Genomic DNA, 19,467 nt, shown 5'->3' with positions numbered 1-19,467 from the left:
ACAAAAACTAATCAATCGGTTACAAACAGGGCATGGTGCTTACCTCAGTTTGCTAATCTTTCCCAATTTTTTTTTTAATCATACCCTTTTATTTTCTATAGTTTGTAACTTATAAACTATAGTATTGTGCTTGAATAAGTTAAAAATTATTTCTTTTTGACAAGCCATTCTTTATTGGCCAAATTGCAGTTTAACAATGGTTAGAATACTCTAAAGCACTCTCTACCTCACTTTGAAGCATCTTGTGAAGGTGAGTTAGCAAAAAATTCATGAAAGTTGGCTTTTTTTCTCATCTGGGTCGGTTTATTTACGTTTTTTCTTTCATGGGTATTTCTTGTTTCAGTTTGAATTCTGTCACTGTTATGATTTTCCTGTGTTTTTTTTATACTAAATTTTTTAGTTTGATTTTCTGTAATTGCATGTTCAAGTAAGATTATTTTTTTTCTGTATTTGATGTTGATGAGTCACCTGAATTTTGTTTGGTTTTTGATTGTGATGTTTGTACAGTTGATTTGAGAAGTTGATTGATCAAGTGTTTGAGGTACAGAATGAGTGGAGCGGTATTAGTTGCAATTGCTGCGACAGTTGGGAATTTACTACAAGGATGGGATAATGCTACTATTGCTGGTAATTTGTTCATTAATTTAGAATTAGTTGCTTTTGTTTTTGTTTTTGTTTTGTCATGTTACTTTTTGTATTCCTCAAATTTGCTAATTTGGGAGCTAAATTTGTCCAGATTTCATGTGTAAAGTTTCTTCCTTTTTCCAATTACACTCTTCTGGTAAATAATATGGGATAACCTTGCAAAAAGCTCAAAGTGGGGAAGTAGAATAGAGAAAAATAAATAATAAATACATGATGCAGATTATCTATATGCCTTTGATTTTTCTGAGAAATTCATTTACATAGACTTGTCAGTTCCTCATAGAATCACTATGTGATGCAGTCTCTTCATTTTACTTTTAAGTATTCAGATCCTTGACACTTCAATATGGGTGTGGACTGTGGAGTGTGATCCTCTGCACTTCATTTCGGAACAAAATCAGACATTTTTCATAAATATTCGAATTTGACACTTGGACTCATACTCATGTTGAATAACTTTTGCATTCCTGAGTCTAGGTAACATTGTAGGATCCTGTCTAGGTTTCAGAAAAAGGTTTACTGAGATTTTTGTTTGGTGGGTTTCTTTCTATGTTTTGCTGCAGGGGCTGTGTTGTATATTAAGAAAGAATTCAACTTGGAGGGCGCGCCAACCATGGAAGGCTTAATTGTGGCCATGTCACTTATTGGAGCCACTATTATCACAACATGCTCTGGACCAGTTTCAGATCGCTTTGGGCGTCGCCCTATGATGATAATCTCCTCTATATGTTTCTTTTTTAGTGCCCTAATAATGTTGTGGTCTCCCAATGTTTATGTCCTACTCTTGGGTCGATTATTAGATGGATTTGGAAGTGGTTTGGCTGTCACTCTTGTTCCTCTTTATATATCAGAGACAGCTCCAACTGATATAAGGGGTTCATTGAATACACTTCCTCAATTTACTGGTTCGGGTGGAATGTTTGTTGCGTACTGTATGGTGTTTGGGATGTCTTTAATGGAAAAACCTAGCTGGAGATTGATGCTTGGGATTCTTGTTGTTCCATCTGCTCTTTATTTTGCATTAACTGTATTCTTCTTACCCGAGTCTCCTCGATGGCTTGTTAGTAAAGGACGAATGAATGAGGCCAAAAAGGTTCTTCAACGATTGCGGGGCAGGGAAGATGTCTCTGGTTAGTCCTCTGCTACTTCAATACTTTCATTTTATAACTTTGCTTATACAACTTTGATCTGTTTGATAAATTTCTTGCATTTTTATTGGGAATGACATATAGACATATCTTTCATGGTCAGTGTCCTGTTTGGAATTAACAAGCATGTAAAGGAGGGATGAAAAGACCAACAGTAGAGAGTCTAGTGAAAATACGAGTTTATTGCAGACTGATAGTGATTATGTATGCCTTGCAATAGGAGTCAGACCAATATAAATGTCAGTTTGAAATAATGTGATATTCATTCACATTTTCTTTTGGGTGAACAGCTGAGATGGCTCTGCTTGTTGAGGGTCTTGGAGTTGGAGGTGACATATCAATAGAAGAATACTTAATTGAGCCAGATGTTGGCATCACCGAGGAATATGATCCGATGGCTGCGAAAGATCAGATTAAATTATATGGGTCAGATGCAGGCCACTCTTGGGTTGCCAGACCAGTCACCGGCCAGAGTATGCTGGGCCTTGCATCTCGTCAGGGAAGCATTCAGAACCCTAGTGTTCCCTTAATGGACCCCCTGGTCACGCTTTTCGGTAGTGTACATGAGAAGCTTCCAGAACAAGGAAGCATGCGAAGTATTATTTTCCCGACTTTTGGTAGTATGTTTAGTATGGGAGGCAAAGACCCTAGAAATGAAGAGTGGGATGAGGAGAATCTTCATGGGGATGATGACGATTATGCCCATAATGATGATGACAATGATGATTATGCTGAAGATGATGACAATTTACATAGTCCACTTATATCTCGTCAGGCTACAGGTACAGACAAAGCTATGGTTGCTCCAGTTTCAGGTAGCATGTTCAGCATGAAACCTAGTGGTTTAATACAAGGAACTGAAGCTAGTGGAATTGGTGGTGGTTGGCAGCTGGCTTGGCAATGGAGTGAGAAAGAAGGTGCAGATGGGAGGAAGGAGGGAGGATTCAAAAGACTTTACTTACATCAGGAAGGTGATATGGTATCTAAACGAGGATCTGTAATCTCTCTTCCTGGCGGTGATGTTACTGGAGAGACAGAGTATATGAAGGCTGCTGCACTAGTGAGTCAACCTGCCCTCTATTCGAGGGAGTTGATGAATCAGCATACTATTGGACCAGCTATGGTTCATCCTTCTGAGACTGCTGCAAAAGGGTCTAGCTGGAGGGACCTTTTAGAACCTGGTGTCAGGCGTGCATTGATTGTTGGTGTCGGGCTCCAACTTCTTCAGCAGGTAAAAGGAGCTACACCTTTTGAAATGCATGTGATGCTTTAATTTCATTGATGTTTACTTGAAGGGACATTCAGCATTATAATGGGCTATCGTGCATTTGAGAATTTAATACTACGTTTTAGTATGTGAAGGAACAGGGTTATTCTTCTTGCCTCTCGGCCCTCGGGTCTTGCTTGCTTTCCTCCTCTTAGGCTCTTACCCTCTTAGCCTGATAGCTGACGAATAGTATGATAAGTGTCATTATTTGATTTGACCATTGAAGTTAGGCGTCATTGACAGTCCGGACATGATGGATTAGGATTTGTCTGATTAAGAGAGTACTTGCTTAGGAGAACATTTTCCATGAAAAGTAGTTATTCCATATTTATTTTGCTGGTTTGTAGAGGGTGGCAAACGGGGTGGAAATTCTTTTTTCCTAGGATGGAATATATACTTCTTTCTACAGGAAGGATCGCCACATTTTCTTTTCTATTTTCTGCCTCTCCTTTCCTCTCATTCTATCCAACTACGCATTCATTTTTTCCTTTCTCTCTAACTTTTCTTGTGAGCAACCAAATAATGGATAACAAATTTATGATTATGTTTTTTCTTGAAAAATGTTCTTAATTTTTATGGAAAATGGAAATGTTATCCGATAAACAAAACAGAGCCTAAGTAACAAAGGGTTGGCAATCAAAAAGTGGTATCATCTTAATCATGATATGTCAGAAATCAGAGTCTACTGGTAAAACCTGCCTGGAGAATATCAGTCTCACTTTGAGGCTGTTATGTCGGCTACTATAGAATTTGTTCCAAGAGTTCAGATACTATAACATATATAAAACATTTCCCTTGGATTAGAGGATGTGCTTCGTCTCCCTACCACAAATGTTACAACATATGTTGCTCATTTTTCTCTACAGACTTTTTAATAGTTGTCCCCACATTTGTCCTTTACTATTTCCTAGTTCTAGATTCCCTGGACTTGTGCGGTCAGGCAGGCGGCTATCGATGCCCATCTCTTTTGCAATTTTCTAAAAAATGTTTTTGGACTTCCTAATTTTCTTGTCAGTTGTATTCATCATGAATACGCGTCTTTTCTTGGTGCAGTTTTCTGGTATAAATGGGGTTCTGTATTACACTCCTCAAATACTAGAGCAGGCTGGGGTTGGTGATCTTCTTTCACACATGGGTATTGGCGCTTCCTCTGCATCATTGCTCATCAGTGCACTCACAACTCTTTTGATGCTTCCTTCCATAGCTGTTGCAATGAGGCTTATGGATATTTCCGGGAGGAGGTAATTACTTTTATTTCTGAAATTTTCTTTGATTTGGCAATAGCAATATGTACTTAGACTCTGTACTTGTGTCTTTTGAGGTTTTGATGGATGCTAATGCGGTCTGTGTTCTTTTGCAATCTTTTCTCTCTATCCTCTATCTAGCAGTAATAGGTCTATTTTTTTCACCATCTTGTACATAAATAAATTCTCTCATTTGTTTCATGTCATATATGAAGTAACAACCCCCCCCCACCCCACCCCAAAAAAAAATGGAAAATAATTGTAATGAACAATTGGTGAAAAAAAATCATGATCTTTAATTTGAGCATCACCAAAAACAAGACGCTGTTTTTGTGATTGTATCTTCTTGCTCTTTCTGTTTCATGCTATTGATGACGAGGCTAACTAAGCTGAGGTAGCTTGGTGAGCCTCTAGACTTGCCTTGATTGAAGCAGGGCTCAAGCTTAATTTGAGGCAAGACTGAGTCTGAGCTGGGACTCAAGCCACAGCAAGGTGAGCCAGAGCCTAGTAGAGCTCAGCTCAACTCAGTTAAGTCTGTAGTTCTTCATGTAATCCAGTGATTTCTTTGTAAGCCATGTTGATGTAAAGTATTCTTGGCAGGACTTTGCTGCTTACCACAATTCCGGTGTTGTTCCTTTCGCTCGTCGTCCTAATACTCGGAAATATCATAAAGATGAGCACTACTGTGCACGCAGTGATCTCAACAGTCTCCGTAGTTCTCTACTTCTGCTTCTTTGTGATGGGCTTTGGCCCAATCCCAAATATCCTATGCGCGGAAATTTTCCCAACCAGGATTCGTGGTGTCTGCATTGCTATTTGTGCACTTACCTTTTGGATCGGAGATATTATAGTTACTGACACACTCCCTATAATGCTCAATGCTGTTGGACTTGCTGGTGTCTTTGGCTTCTATGCTGTCGTTAGTGTAATTGCTTGGATTTTTATCTTTCTAAAGGTTCCCGAAACCAAGGGAATGCCTCTCGAGGTCATTACTGAGTTCTTTGCTCTCGGGGCAAGACAACCTTCTGAAGACAAGGACAACTGATATGCAGTTTTTCTAGGTCTGTTGAGCGAAAGGGTAGTTTCCTTCCCGTATGCCGTGGACATTATTGATCAGTTATTGTATATAGTTCCACCCGGAGCTCCTTTGGTTACACAGTTTTCTTGAACATTATGCTGTTGAAGTATAAAATTTCGAACAATACATGATTTCAGTGATGATGGTGTTTTAGGAATAATTTACAAGCTTGAGCTTGTTTGCTTGTTCCCAGTTACACAGTGCAGCTCGGGATCCAAAACCGCTGGTTGCGTTGTAGGAAAAGCATTCAGCTTCCCATGCTCTTTTTAGTTATATAGTTTTTAACATCATAACAGCTGTATGAGAAAGCAACTGGAATTGCCCAGTATAGCTTTATATGATAAGAAACATTCGTTTTTGTGGTAAAAAAAGCTGGAAAAATCTACTGGGTAAATTTGTTTTCGGTAGCTATAGGAAATGCCAATTTTATAGTATCTCAGGTTGCCACATGATGGTGTTGCGGCAAACTCATTTTTAAGCCAAGAAAGAAATTTTTGGAGAAGTTGTATAGGGGCTCCGTCACCCTAACATGAGCTCAGATTCTTGTTAGTGCCATCACCATGGGATCTATGTTTGGAACATCCAACCTAAACCAGCTCGGCACGAATCATCGGCTCATGCCTGGCCCTAAGGCTCAACAATTTATATCGAGGTCAAAACAATTTTGACGATAGTATAACCAAGTTTATCTTAAGTAGCTTAAGACACAATGTTGTCCCACTCTATTTATAAGACAGGCCTAAAACTAGTTCCCAAGTATAAGCTTCATGAACTTTACCACAGTCAAGTAGAACAATACAAACACCAATCAAGGCATTAAAGGATCTCTAACTGTGAAAGACTCCAGTCAAGGTTCAACTCTGGTTGTCTTGCTATTCCACCTGAATGAGAGGTATCTCTCCGCTTTTTACATCTTACTATTCAGGGTGCGTTCTCTTCAACTTATTGGCCCTGAACTTATCTGAACTGAACTTATTAAACCTGAACTGAATTAATTGGAACTTATTAAACCTGATTCAACTTATTGGACCTGATTGAACCTGATTGAAACTTATTGACCTGATTGAACTTATTGGACTTTATTAGACCTGATTGAAACTTATTAGACCTTATTGAATCTGATTATAACTTATCTGAACTTATTGGAGCTGAAACTTAATTTTTTAAGTTGAAGAGAACGCACCCTCAAGGTGACAAACTTGTTCACAACTACTCCCTCCGTCCTCTATTAGTTTACCCCTATTCTTTTTAAGGGTGTCCCTTATTAGTTTACCCCTTTCTTTTTTTTTTTGCTATTTTTGGAATGGAACCACAAACTTTTCATCACACATATATTCAACTTTAAGTATAAATAATTTTTTCTCTCTCTTTGTATGGCCCACAATACTATTCCTCCTAAAACTCTGTGCAAAAGAAAGGGGTAAACTAATAGAAGACGGAGGGAGTAATAGAGAAGAATAATTTGTGTAGGGCCCACACCAATTAAATATACTAAATTGCCCTCTCCATCAAATGTTCGTTGGAAACAATTCTCCAAATAGCCAGACTCTTCGGAATATAGAACTGTCAACCAAACTTCTGTCCTCTGCATCGCGCCACTGACACTATCATGAAAGTACACATCCCCGCTTTTTTCCAGTACTTCTTCACACCGAAAGCTTGATGGAGGAAGCATCAAAATTGTTTTTGTTTACCTATACAGATAGAAATTAGGACCACAGTTTGTGATTTTCCACTTAGCATTTGCTATAGTGAGCAAGCGAGCACCAGAGAGAAGAATCAGGACCAAAAAACTATGAAGGTTTAAGATATGAGCTCACAGAAATTGGAGCTTCCACTAATTGGTATATACCCTTCTTTTGTCATATACAAGCAAAACTAAAAAAAAGTGTGAGAGCACCAGAGATAGAACCAGCATCTTAAACTTAAAATATCTAAACAATCAGTATATAATACACCAAAGTCTGCAAGTGTTCCGCAGCAACGTATAAGTGACAGAAAGTTAAAGTGAAGAGTGAAGACTACCAAAAAAAGAAAAGTCACATATAGAAAGCTGCTTTCACTAATTGTGTATTTTTTCTCTTTTTCTTTTTTTTTTTTTTTTTTTTTTGGACATCGGTAAAACATACAAGAACACAAACGAAACAAACTTAACTAACTACAGAGTGACCATTGGTATATGTCCTAGGCGGACATGATTGGCCAGTTCATGTGCCCTCTGCACTTGTTGCCGAGTAGCTTTTATAATCCGACACCATTGGAATTGTTGTCCCAGGCAGCGAATGTCGTTGAGCGTCCAGGCAATTGAAATAGGTTGTGTAGCTTGATGAAGTAAACTCCTGACCAGTACTTCAGAGTCTGTATAGATCAAAATTTTACAATAACCACGAGCTTGAGCCCAAAGCAATGCCCCCAGACAAGCCCGTGCTTCAGCACCCAGGGCTGATTCAGCATAAATGCAGCTTCCTTCCCCTTCCCTTGCAGTAGTAATAACGTGATCAACAACCCAAGCAATACCAGCCAAAGGAGAGGACTTCTTCCAGGACCCATCCACTTGTATATGTAACTGTGGTACCCCGCAAAAAGATAACCCAAAATGTGCGAAAAAGAACCCTGGAGGACCTGGTGCCTCATGTAACAACCTAGGCTGAGGAAGAGGAGTAGACAAAAAGGTGAAGTGTTGCTGGACGCCTTTGTCCTGGAGTGAACGGAGCAAAGCAAGATCAGGTGTTATTCCGTTGAAAACCTTTTGATTCCGACCCTGCCAAATAGCCCATAAAATAGCCACAAACAAGGGAAGACGATGGCCATTGAATCCATCCTGCTGGTAGAAATAGTGTATCCACGCAATGAGCCAATCTTTAAAGTTCACAAGGGGAGTTGAGTTAGAAATAATATTCAGTTGGCTAGTTTGCCACGCTACCGTGGCGAGATGACAAAAGCGGAAAAGGTGTTGGCATGTTTCAGGTTCCAAGTTGCAGCTTGGACAACCATCGGAAATAGCCAAACCACGATACGAAAGGTTGGCTGTTGTTGCTAACCCATTGTGGAACAGTTTCCAGAGGAAAAGTTTCCATTTTGGCATGATGCGCAATCCCCATAGAATCCGAAAGAACTTCGAATTGAGAGGGGGGTTCATGTCGTAGATATCGGTATGACGAGAGAGGATGTAGTAGCCAGATTTCGTAGTATATTGGCCCGATGTGGTAAACGGCCAAATAGAAATGTCATCTTGGGTTGTGAGTCGTGGAACCTCAAGAGCACGTATGTTACGAACCGTGCTAGAATTAAAAAGTGAATGAAGCCGGGAAACATTCCAGCCTTGTTGGTGAGGCAACAAGAGGGAAGCAATGGAGACAGTAACAGCAGTACGAAGAGAAACAGTATCCCGAAAGACGGGAATCCTTCCATTAACCCAGCGCTCCTTTCCAGCAAGTAATCTGGAATTGGATCCAATTTTCCAAACGTAATTTGTTAAGAGCACCTTCTCAGCTTGAATTAGACCGCGTGCACCCCAAGAACATTGACTCCGCAAAGAACGCAATGTAGCTATCGATGACCCTGGGCCCAGTGTTTGATCAGCAAATACTTTATTGATGAGACCATTGGAATTCCTATGAATACGCCAGACTTTCTTAATCAGAAGGGAACGATTGTGCACCGCAACACTACGTAAGCCTAGGCCCCCAGCACCTTTTTGTAAATGCAAGAGCTCCTTGCTTTTCCAAGCAATGCCTGTACCAGAGCAATTTGACCAGAAGAATCGTGCAAGCATCGCATCCAACTTATTAGTGATTGTTGTGGGAATCAAGAAGACGGAAAGGATGTGGGCGATAGAAGCAATTAGGACTGAATTAATGAGAATCAATTTCCCAGCTTGCGAAATTGGTGAATGATTCCACGCGGTTATACGCTGAGAAATTTTATCTAGTAAAAAGGTGAAGTGCTGAGTTTTCTTCCCTTGAATATCCACAGGAGTGCCAAGATATGTGCCCAGGGATTCTTTAGCATCCAATTGCAGGATACGTTTGTATTCCTGACTCATGTGCTCGGAAACATTTGGGCTAAATTTAACAAATGACTTTCGTAAACTGAGCATTTGACCAGAGATATGGCAGAATCGAGCAAGGAGGGTGGACATTTTCGTACAGGAAATAGTCGACGCTTTAAAGAAAAGAAGAGCATCGTCAGCAAAAAACAGATGGGATATAGAAGGGGCGTACCTGTGCGCTCGAAATCCGTCGAATAGTCGAATATCCGTAGCCAATATTATCATGCGAGAGAAGATATCCATACAGAACAAGAACAGATAGGGGGATAGTGGGTCTCCCTGGCGGAGGCCACAATGGGAAGGAAAGGACTCTGTAACCTGTCCATTAACTAGGATGCGATATGTGACTGTAGATATACATTGACTAATCAACTGTATCCACTGTGCAGGGAACCCATAGGCTTGAAGAACCTTTAAGAGAAACCTCCAGTTAACCCGGTCATATGCCTTATTCATGTCAATTTTGAGAGCCGCTAGATGAACATTACCGCGTCGATGTTTATTCAGAACATGGGTTAACTCATGACTGATCAAAATGTTGTCATCCATATGCCGTCCTGGTATGAAGGCACTCTGATATTCAGTGATAAGATCAGAGAGCAACGGTCGTAAGCGATTGACCAGACACTTCGAAACACATTTATAAATTGTGTTACATAAACTAATTGGCCGAAATTGTGTCACATCCTCAGGATTCTGTCCTTTGGGCAACAATACAATCAGCGTCTGGTTCCACTCATGAAGTAAGAATCCTGTTGTGAAGAAGTGATTAACAGCTTGGAACACCTCATTTCCGAGGGAAACCCAGTGATGTTTAAAAAACTCAGCCGTAGAGCCATCCAACCCAGGAGATTTGCCCTGACCAATACCAAACATACCCTCATGCACTTCATCCCGATGAAGAAGGGACGACAAACGGTGTACATGCGGTGGCCCAGGTGTCATTGACCAGTGAGTTTGTTAGCTGGAGATTGGTGTTTTGTAAGTCGGTGAAGAAACCTGTGAAGAAGGATAAGAACATACTCGAACCAAGTGGCCTCACGTTCTAGTGAGATAAGCTCTCAATTTTTGAGAGAAAGATTACTTTCGAACATGTCTACACTAAATTAGAGTTTTTTTCTCTTAGACCTCCAAAATGAAAAGAAAAAACGATGCGATTTAATATCTTACTACGTGGAACTTGTTCCTCTGTCTCAGACCATTAACTTGACCAATCACATTTTGGAGAGGTAGAGCGAAATATCCGCTATTGGTGTGGTGTAACCACTATAGCATGATAAGCTTCTTTAGCAACTTTATGACCAACTTCCACAAGACGATCTTGCCTGAGAATCATCTGCTATTGAAGTGATGTAACCACTGTAGCATGAAAAGCTTCTTTAGCAACTTTGTGACTAACTTCCACGAGACAACCTTGCCTCAGAATCAGGCGAACTCTTGCAGAAGTAAAGCAACATAAGAAAATCAGAAAGGTTCACTGATGCTGATAGATGTACTGCTTCTCCGCCACACGGTAAGTTTCAGTGAGCTTGTCTTACTAGGCCGAAGCAAAAGTGACCTTCCTAATGGCACCTGCTATGATCCCTAAACTCATAGTACAATACAGGGCAAGAACACCAGTTGATATTCTAAGAGATGAAAGCTTCAAGAGGTTAGAACTCAGGCCCCTGTACAAAATTGTAACTCTGCAAACGATATTTTTCTCCCTTAAAAATGGAAAGGAGAAAAAGGAACAGGGAAATTTTAAGGCAGCTCTATTCACATGAAGACTCCCAGTTCACTCGTTATTCATTAAGCTTACATTTTACCATTATGTTCTAGCAGAAAACATTAAACACTAATAATTACAGAAACAAAACTTCACCAGCTTACCAGAAAGACAATGCAAGAAGAATATTAGAATCAGATGCACATAGATGGATACTAAAACAGTTCAGATTTCTTTATATACATAACTCCTACAATCAAATGAAGGTAGTAAAAACAAACGAAAAGAAAAAGGAAACACAGATGTCACTTCCATATAATTCTAGGGTAAAAATGCACGCACATAGTCTTGCCTGCACAACGTATCATTCTCTCTCATACGAACCTCTGTGGGAGTACCATGGGTACCCTGATTAGCAGAAAATCCACCACAGTGAAGACATTGACCACCTATAAGAACCAACTGTCTACAAGATGGACACGATGAGTGGGACCCAAGCCATGTGTCAATGCAGGTTACATGAAAGACATGGTTACATCGTGGAAGAATCCTCATTATATCTCCATCAGCAAACTCCGTCAAACAGATGGCACAGTCAGTCTGTTTGTCACTACCACCTGCTTCACAAACATAGTTGGTTGTTGGCAGTAAGTTAAGGGCCTTCTTGTCGAGACCTGGCGGAGGTGCTGAGGTTTGAAGGACTGAATTTGTCAAGAAAAGATTGAGAGGGTGGTGAAAGCAAACACATCGCGCTGCCACCGCAAGGCCAATTGCACAAATAAGGGCACAAAAGAGAGCAGCTAGGATGATAACATAATCTGATTGGGTAGACGTCAGTCCTGCATTATTGGCAGACACTGATGTGTTAACTGCAGAAAGAAACCTTAGACCGACAACCATGACTTTTGCTTCTTCCTTTCTATTTTTCCTGAGATCTACTAAGAGAGGGTATAGAGGGTACAGGAGTGTCAGATAGAGGATTTATCTCTCAACGATGTTTCATTCTAAGGTTTGCAAAGCTTTTATAGTAATCGCAACATGAAACAAATTGCTGTCAGCCAATAACAGGACAGCATTTACTTTCTTTTCTTCCCACCTCTCAACAAAAAAAAAAAATGCTCCTTGCCTTTTTCTCTCTTGTTTCTTTTGAGAGGAATAGGTCAGCATCAGCTCATACAGCACTTAGCAGCTTAGTTTGGTATCACATATAGGCCCGCCATCGAAAAATAATTCTATTTGGTAGTGACCTAAAAAAAACCATTCATACTAACAATATGAAGACTTCACTCTGTTTTCATGCTAGAATTCTTCCAAATAAAATGTATGTGAACAGAAGGGCAAAGTAACGGTATCATGGATCATTCAAGTCACATTGTCAGCTTCCTTTATCTAATTAAAGTACAATTTCTAATATGAGCTTATATTCATGGGCCTTTGGCAGACGAAAAAAGCTTGAAATTAGGTCACAAATTTAGGTGACTGCTAACACAGCAGGATATCGACCGTTAGCTGATTACATACCAATAACTTATGAATCGTCAGCATTGCAGTCAATTTATGAGATCATCCAACTTTTCTTTCCACGAGAAAGACACAAAACATCATAGAAACTAAACTTGGATATAAATTTTTCCACACCTCTAGTTGACCTTCTATCCTCTTTATATGCGTCATCTCTGCACTGTGACCAGTGAACATCAAATTGACACTGACCTACAAGAACACTAATAGTGGAGGGTAAAAGTGTCTAGTACACTAATTTTTCACAAAAAAAATTCATTGTACTGAAATCATATTTACTGCTACTGAATTTTACTGATTGTCTATTGTTTCTCGTATGTGCAAATACTGATTAAAAATGATACTTCTGGCCCAAAGTAATTAGAAGCTGATCCCCATATATAAAATGAATAGTGATTTTTTAAAGTTAAAAGAGAACAGGGCCCAAATCCAAATAAAGACACTGGACAAGGAACATGTCTTCTTTCCACTATCACTATATGTCTATATAATTTTATATAGTTAATAAAAGTATAAAACAACTATGCATCCGGCACTAACAAGAACAAGGGAACAAATAGACTACTTGACCAGTAGTGAGCATCTCAGACTTAAACAAATGCTTGAACTGCATAATAAGCCAAAGCACACAACAGCATGATTGCTGCTCTTACAAGCATAGAACCACGTATAAGCAGAGTTCTATTTCTCCAGCTAGCAACTCCTCCAATAATTATATCCAAAAAGTGTGCAGATGTTTATAAGATAACATGACATAAGTTTAAAGGAGCTTTTGTAGTGGGATAGCCTAATTAGAAAAGGAGATCTCCATACTGAGTAAAAAAGTGCTATATAGAAGAATCTAATTCATTCTTTTTCTCCTGTGCTTTTGTTCTCCAATTTACACCATCCATTTTATACATCTACCTATGTTCCACCGAGAAGTATTGACTACTTACATTGAAAGATTCTCAAGCAGTATTCTGAAAACGACTCTCCAACAAGTCACCACTGGTCAGTGGTTGGCTTGTGCACCTCTCTGGATCTTTCAGTTGCATATAGAGGAATAGTAATGGTGTCATTCTTCTCAAGTCTGGTTAATAATAGGACAACTTTATTTCCCTTTTATATTGTTTCTAGTGGATGTTCTAATAAATAATTTGTATAAATGGAAAATTGTGGCTTCAAGGAAGTTTCTCAGAAAAAAAATAGTAAAACAAATCTCTTACCAAAGATCTCATGCATACAAGTATATAACACATCAAGAAAGCATGAGCAAGTATGGGTCAAGCAGTATATTACAGACACGCTTCAATATACTAACTTATCAGTAATAACTGTTAAGTGAAAGAAACAATGGGAATCAAGGACCGTGTAATGGAAGGTACCCAGGTTCTCTTCATATATTCACCAAAAGCTTAAAAAAATTAGAGCCAAACAAGCAAGTATAATAGACCACACAGATAGTAGCCATCATAGAGCAGTAGAAGTATATTCTCACAAAAATATCAACTCCTCCTCCATATAGTGCTGCTCCATCAGACAAAATTTGCATTTACCTAAATGGATGTGCTATATCAAGCAATAACTTTTCAAACATCAATGCTGGCAAACGCAAGATTCTCGATTATAATCGAGGTATCTGCACATAATACAAACTCCAGTGATAACTAATCGGAGCCAAGCAATGTTATCATATTCATATTCTTCTCCTTTCAGTATTTGATACCATCTGTCTGACTTAGTGAAGTTATTTCAATCTAATTCAACCTACATGATGGGTATACGACTAAGATTAAAGAACCCAAGTCATACTGTAGGTCGTAGCTGAACTGACCATCATGTAGTTTTAATTGACAAGAATGAACAAAAGAAGGGATACCAATTAACCACAGCTTTTGGAGGTTTTCTTAAATTTATATACTTGTAAACCCCCAAGAGAACCTTTACCTTCCCATTGTCCCTCAAATCTCCCTAACACAGCAAAATTTAGACAGGACATAAAACAAAAGGTTTCATGAAAGCTTAAATTGAACTCTGCTCGCCAGCTTGGGACTTTGAGTGTACACAGTATTTTTTCGAAGACAGAAAGGTATACACAAGTTAGACAAGTCTTCTCTCCAAACTAAAGCATGGATGGAACATCAATAAGTTGCTGACTTGCATTATGGCATCTTCTCTTCTAACCAGTCCACCCAGAGGGATAAAAGACACTGGTAAGCTGTACACTGAGACTGCAAATAAAGCCCGTCCGCAACCACATGAGCGGATCCATTTAGTCTCCAAGATTTACCAAACAAAAAAAAAAAACTCAAATATTTGATTTGTTTATTCAACAATAATTCTACAAGTGTATATATTTATGGATACTCTCAACAGTGGAATATCTTCTTGTGGAAAAAGGAAATTCACGATAGTAATTGTAGAATCAATATAATAAGATTGTATATTGTTATTCATTTTTATTACAAAAAAAGCCACTTGATATAATTCTTGTCTTTATCCTAAAGTTGAACCGGCAGACAACGATACAAGTCTATGTTACTCCCTCTGGTTTTTATTAGTTTCAACACTTTCCTTTTTTGGGTAGTCCCTTGTTAGTTTAAACCACTTCTCTTTTTCTTTTGTATTTTTGGAATGGTTAATGGTCCCACCAACTGTATATTATTATCTTTACCTTCTCACTCTACTCTTCTTAGAGCATTGTCAATGGTTGGACTCTTTTTGGGGGTCATCAATTATTTAATTACTTTCTCTCTCCTTCCTATCACATATGCCCAACTTACTTAAAAGACCATATTTTTTAAATCCCAATGGTTAGACTTATTTTTAGGATCATCAATTATCTCTCTTATTTTCTCTCTCCTTATATCTCATCCCAATACCCAATGGCATCATGCCACATGTTCTCTCCTTTCCAAATTGTCAGCTTTTGTTTTTTTGCAAAACCTCCATAAACTGTCTATGAGGAAGAACCGTTTATGGTTCTCTTTCCTCTCTTTTCTTCTCTTTCTTCTTTTTTTATTAATATTTTCAGATTCTCTCTCCTCATAAACCTCTTGGGGTTCAACCATTGGCAATGCTCTTAGCCCACAACATTAACTTCAATACAGTATGCCAATAAATTTACTTTCTCTTTCATTCTATGACCAACATGTCTATTTCTCCTGAAACTTTGTGCCCAAAGAACTAGGTAAACTAACAAAAATCGAAGGGAGTAACCCTAAAGTCCCTCAAAACCCTCCAAATGCCATTAATAGCACCACCACATCAATTTGCTCCATCTCTACACCTAAAAGTAAACCAGACGTAATGTAGTAGTGGAGTGAGCATCGAAAGACTATTCCTACCATGCGTCCATGATGTTCAGTATTCACCTTACATAGACTAACCACAGTCATCAAGTCTCATCAGCTGATCAGCAATATCATAATTTATGGTGAAGATCAACCAAAATTAGGGAACATGCTCTAAAACATCAAAACTCCAATAAAGTTTGAAATCATCTGAAGTAAAGAATGTCTCATCAAAATTTCGCATCAATAAAACATCTTCAACATACAAGAGGAAAAATCTCAATTCAACTATAATGGTATGGAAAAGAGCTCAATGCTTATCAGATTCTAATTCAAATAATCTTCTACAACAAATACACATCATTTCCCTTCCCCACCTCATCAAAAAGAACTTATTACTCATCACTAATCCAAAAACACAAAAGCTTAAGAAAAAAACATACCCATAAATTTCTTTTATTTATCTGGGAACACTGCTAACAACTCTAGCACCCACCCTATCAAGCTTTTGAACCACAGCAGCAGCCTTCAACCCTCCATCCTTCCGAAACGCCTCCACCATTCTCTCCCCAATCATCCTTCCCTCCTCCTCCCTATCCGTCACCGCCACAGCTGTAGGCCCTGCACCACTAATAGTACACCCGAACGCTCCCCCTTCAATCGCCGCCCTCTTAACCGCCTCCATCCCTGGAATCAACGGTGCCCGTGTAGGCTCCACTATCTTATCCCCTGACAATGCCTTCCCCAATCCCTCCACATCACCCATCAACACTGCCGCCACCAATGCCGCTGCCTGACTAGAATTCCATACGTGGTGCGGCATCCCAATCTCTTTCGGCAATGCAGCCCTCATCTTCTTCGTCGGAGCTTCGAATTCCGGACTCACCAATACAAAATACAACTCCTTATTCTCAGGAAACTCCAATTTCATCAAATCCAACGGTTCGTAACTCCGTATTAAAACAAACCCTCCCATGATCGCCGGCGCAATGTTATCGGCGTGGTAGCCGGATACCTTAGACTCCGACTCAAGTCCAGCGTGGACGAGGTCGAGGAGAGAGAGAGGAGACCCAAATAGAGAGTTCACAGCTACGGCGGCGGCGGCTGCAGAAGCCGCCGACGAGCCGAGCCCGGAGCCGAGAGGAAGTCCTTTTTGGAGAGAGAGAGAAAGACCGACGGAGCGAATGTTGAGGAGTTTCATGGCGGCGAGTGCGGAAATTCCGGCGCAATTGAGAAGTGGGTCTTTTGATAGTTTCGAGGAGAAGTTGCCGGAGATGGAGGAGATTGAGAGTTCACCTGGGTGGATTGATGGGTCAACGGAGAGAGAAACGAAATCGCCGAGACCATCGACGGCGCAGCCGAGGAAGTCGAAGCCAGGGCCGAGGTTGGCGACGGTTGCGGGAGCGAATGTTGTGACGGAAGTGAGGGTTGGGGTGGGTTCAGTGGTGAGAGTTGGGTGAGGTTTAGAGTGGGAGGAGAGAGAAAGGTTGCAGATGAAAGTGGGTTTGTTGTTCAGAGAAGAGGGGTATGGTGTGAGATTGATTGGTTTGAAGGGAGATTGAGCGCAGATTGCCATTGTTGAGAAGAGAGAGAGAGAGAGAGAAAAATAGTGGGAGATGAGAAGGTGAGTGGAGTTGATGAAGAAAGGAGGTAGAGGACTTCAGGGTTAGATCAAGGGTTTTAGCATTTTGGAACAAAATCCTTTTGGAATTGAAGCAAAATAATCTGAACTTAATTTGTCCAAACTGAACTAAAATAAAATGGGTCTTTATACCTTATTACTTGACTAATTCGAGCTAGTTTGACTCGATGATATCAATGATGTAAGTGGCAATGATGTGAGTCGAGTTCGAGCTAAGTAAGAATGGCAATGATGTGAGTCGAGTTCGAGCTAGTTCGACTCGACTAGTTAGCATTTTGAGTTGAGTTTGAGTTGAGTCGAGTTTTGACCAGTATTTGTATGAGCTTTGACCCATTAGATTTCGAGTAGCTTGTAAGTGTCTTCTGTTAAAAGCAATAATAAAGTAGAAAAATATTGAACTTAGGTACTTTGCTAATAAAAATTAGGAATTCGAGATTCTCACGAGTTTTCGAGTTGCTCAACTCGACTTACCAACATCTCGATTCGAGCTCACTCGAGTCGAGCTTTGACCAAGTTTTAACCAAGATGATTTCGAGTAACTTGCAAGTTGTCTCGTCTCATTGCCATCCCTAATCATTAGGGGATAAAACTTGATGTATTGATAGGTGAATTTAAGTACAAGTATTGTTTAGATCTAACATATTCATATAAATTCATTATAAGTTAGAAGGCAACCCAACAATTCGGAGCCTACAAATTTCAACTTATTTAAGTGTAGGTCCAATCCATGGGGTAAGAAACAATGTTATGAAGTTGATTGACACATTGGAATAGTGAATATGACCGATACTCCCTTTGTTTCAAAAATGTAAGATACGTAAAATATTCGAGGTCGAATTTTGACCGTTCATTACTCTCAATTTATGTATATAAAAATTATAAGAAAATAATGTTACTATATTATCTTTCAAGACGAATCTAGTATGATTTTATTTATGATATCATAAAAGATGTATGCGGTCAAAGTAAATTTTTGCATAGTGTGATGCGTGCTTGCCATATATTTTTCATGCCCATATGTAATATCTTATGCTAGTTTCTTATTAAAACTTATTTTGACCCCAAGTTATAGTTTTACCCATAATATAAAAAAGATTATAAGAAAAATCACAAGAATACGTATTGTAGTTAGTATTCTCATAATGATCTAAACTACCAATTTGGAAAAATTTAAATAATAGAGGTCGACTTTGTGATCCAAGTAAATAAAAATTTGTTTGAAGGAATATGTTGATTCTTTTCTCTCCCTTCCTCCCCAATCAATTAATCAGAATTTTGACATGTCTTTATTGACCTACTAAACCAATAAATAAAGATCACTAGATAATTTCGACAAAAAACACCCAATAGTTAAAAACTTTTTAAAGATAAACCATAATTGAGAAATATGATGAACAAATCTCGATATAAAGCGATATGGAAAAAGGCAATATGATAAACAAAGTTAGTACATCTTAAAGAAGGGTAAGAAGGGTTCATACTCCCAAATCTAAATGATATTACCACACAAGGCTAAATATTGGAAATGTATGATGTAATTGCTCTATCATTAACATCAACTGTTCTTAATTTACACAGGATTTGGCTTATCAATCCATCAACTCTTTTGCAACTTGGTCATATGCATATCCCAATGCTTTCCCTGAACGATACTGTATACATTATCAATAATTTCTACATTATATATTCTCAAAATAATGTTAAGATCAAAGTTACAACATCACATAATCAAATTAATAGCCCAACGTAGTTATCCAGCTTAAGTTGTTCAGAATCATTTACAGGCATATGTGATTGACAACCTTGCTTTTTCTTGAGCCAAAACTGTGTGATATTTTGTAGACTCCCATTTTCTGATAGCTCGAGAAGGGCTGTTGACATGTCTCTC

General features: G+C 39.0%; 3 protein-coding genes across 9 annotated transcripts in view; 1 reads left to right on the top strand and 2 right to left on the bottom strand.

The window, feature by feature from the left end:
• LOC104904076 (monosaccharide-sensing protein 2) overlaps positions 1 to 5,522 on the top strand; it is a 5,801-nt gene extending 279 nt beyond the window's left edge. Inside the window, exons 1-8 of one of the 3 annotated variants that reach the window (XR_002041032.3) lie at positions 1 to 35; positions 190 to 250; positions 508 to 627; positions 1,209 to 1,775; positions 2,084 to 3,024; positions 4,114 to 4,301; positions 4,703 to 4,796; positions 4,905 to 5,044. The exon at positions 1 to 35 is cut by the window's left edge and continues 279 nt beyond it. Coding sequence is in view for 2 of the 3 variants with exons in the window: in XM_048635886.2 (XP_048491843.1) it covers positions 549 to 627; positions 1,209 to 1,775; positions 2,084 to 3,024; positions 4,114 to 4,301; positions 4,905 to 5,349 (2,220 nt within the window). In the remaining variant the exon portion in view is untranslated. Of the gene's footprint in view, positions 36 to 189; positions 251 to 507; positions 628 to 1,208; positions 1,776 to 2,083; positions 3,025 to 4,113; positions 4,302 to 4,702; positions 4,797 to 4,904 lie in introns of all 3 variants that reach the window. The other 2 variants (XM_048635886.2, XM_010692255.4) reach the window with 2 other exon arrangements.
• A 1,313-nt stretch (positions 5,523 to 6,835) lies between these two features.
• Positions 6,836 to 17,640, bottom strand: LOC104904074 (homoserine kinase). Of its 5 annotated transcripts, none has more exons than XM_019251984.3 (2): positions 16,381 to 17,640; positions 6,836 to 7,076 (listed from the first exon to the last, which is right to left on the bottom strand). In XM_019251984.3, exon 1 carries the CDS (start codon positions 17,511 to 17,513, stop codon positions 16,398 to 16,400), a length of 1,116 nt encoding a protein of 371 aa, XP_019107529.2. In that variant the 5' UTR covers positions 17,514 to 17,640; the 3' UTR covers positions 6,836 to 7,076; positions 16,381 to 16,397. The 5 variants fall into 5 exon arrangements, with proteins under 5 accessions (XP_019107529.2, XP_048491942.1, XP_010690556.2 ...); XM_048635985.2 differs by lacking the exon at positions 6,836 to 7,076 and adding an exon at positions 10,604 to 10,792; XM_010692254.4 differs by lacking the exon at positions 6,836 to 7,076 and adding an exon at positions 10,800 to 11,005.
• On the bottom strand, positions 11,312 to 13,586 carry LOC104904232 (RING-H2 finger protein ATL80). Its single transcript, XM_048635986.2, has one exon. It carries the CDS (start codon positions 12,039 to 12,041, stop codon positions 11,463 to 11,465), a length of 579 nt encoding a protein of 192 aa, XP_048491943.1. The 5' UTR covers positions 12,042 to 13,586; the 3' UTR covers positions 11,312 to 11,462.
• Positions 17,641 to 19,467: the final 1,827 nt, after the last annotated feature.

The sequence above is a fragment of the Beta vulgaris genome, chromosome 9 (assembly GCF_026745355.1).
Source record: "Beta vulgaris subsp. vulgaris cultivar EL10 chromosome 9, EL10.2, whole genome shotgun sequence".
Taxonomy (NCBI): Eukaryota; Viridiplantae; Streptophyta; class Magnoliopsida; order Caryophyllales; family Amaranthaceae; genus Beta; species Beta vulgaris.
The sequence above is the reverse complement of the archived record's forward strand: the minus strand, read 5'-3'. Positions and strand labels throughout refer to the sequence as shown.

What these genes read in the sequence shown, in the direction of transcription:
- LOC104904232 (XM_048635986.2), bottom strand. Translation starts at nt 12,041, where the DNA reads ATGGTTGTCGGTCTAAGGTTTCTTTCTGCAGTTAACACATCAGTGTCT.
- LOC104904074 (XM_019251984.3), bottom strand. Translation starts at nt 17,513, where the DNA reads ATGGCAATCTGCGCTCAATCTCCCTTCAAACCAATCAATCTCACACCA.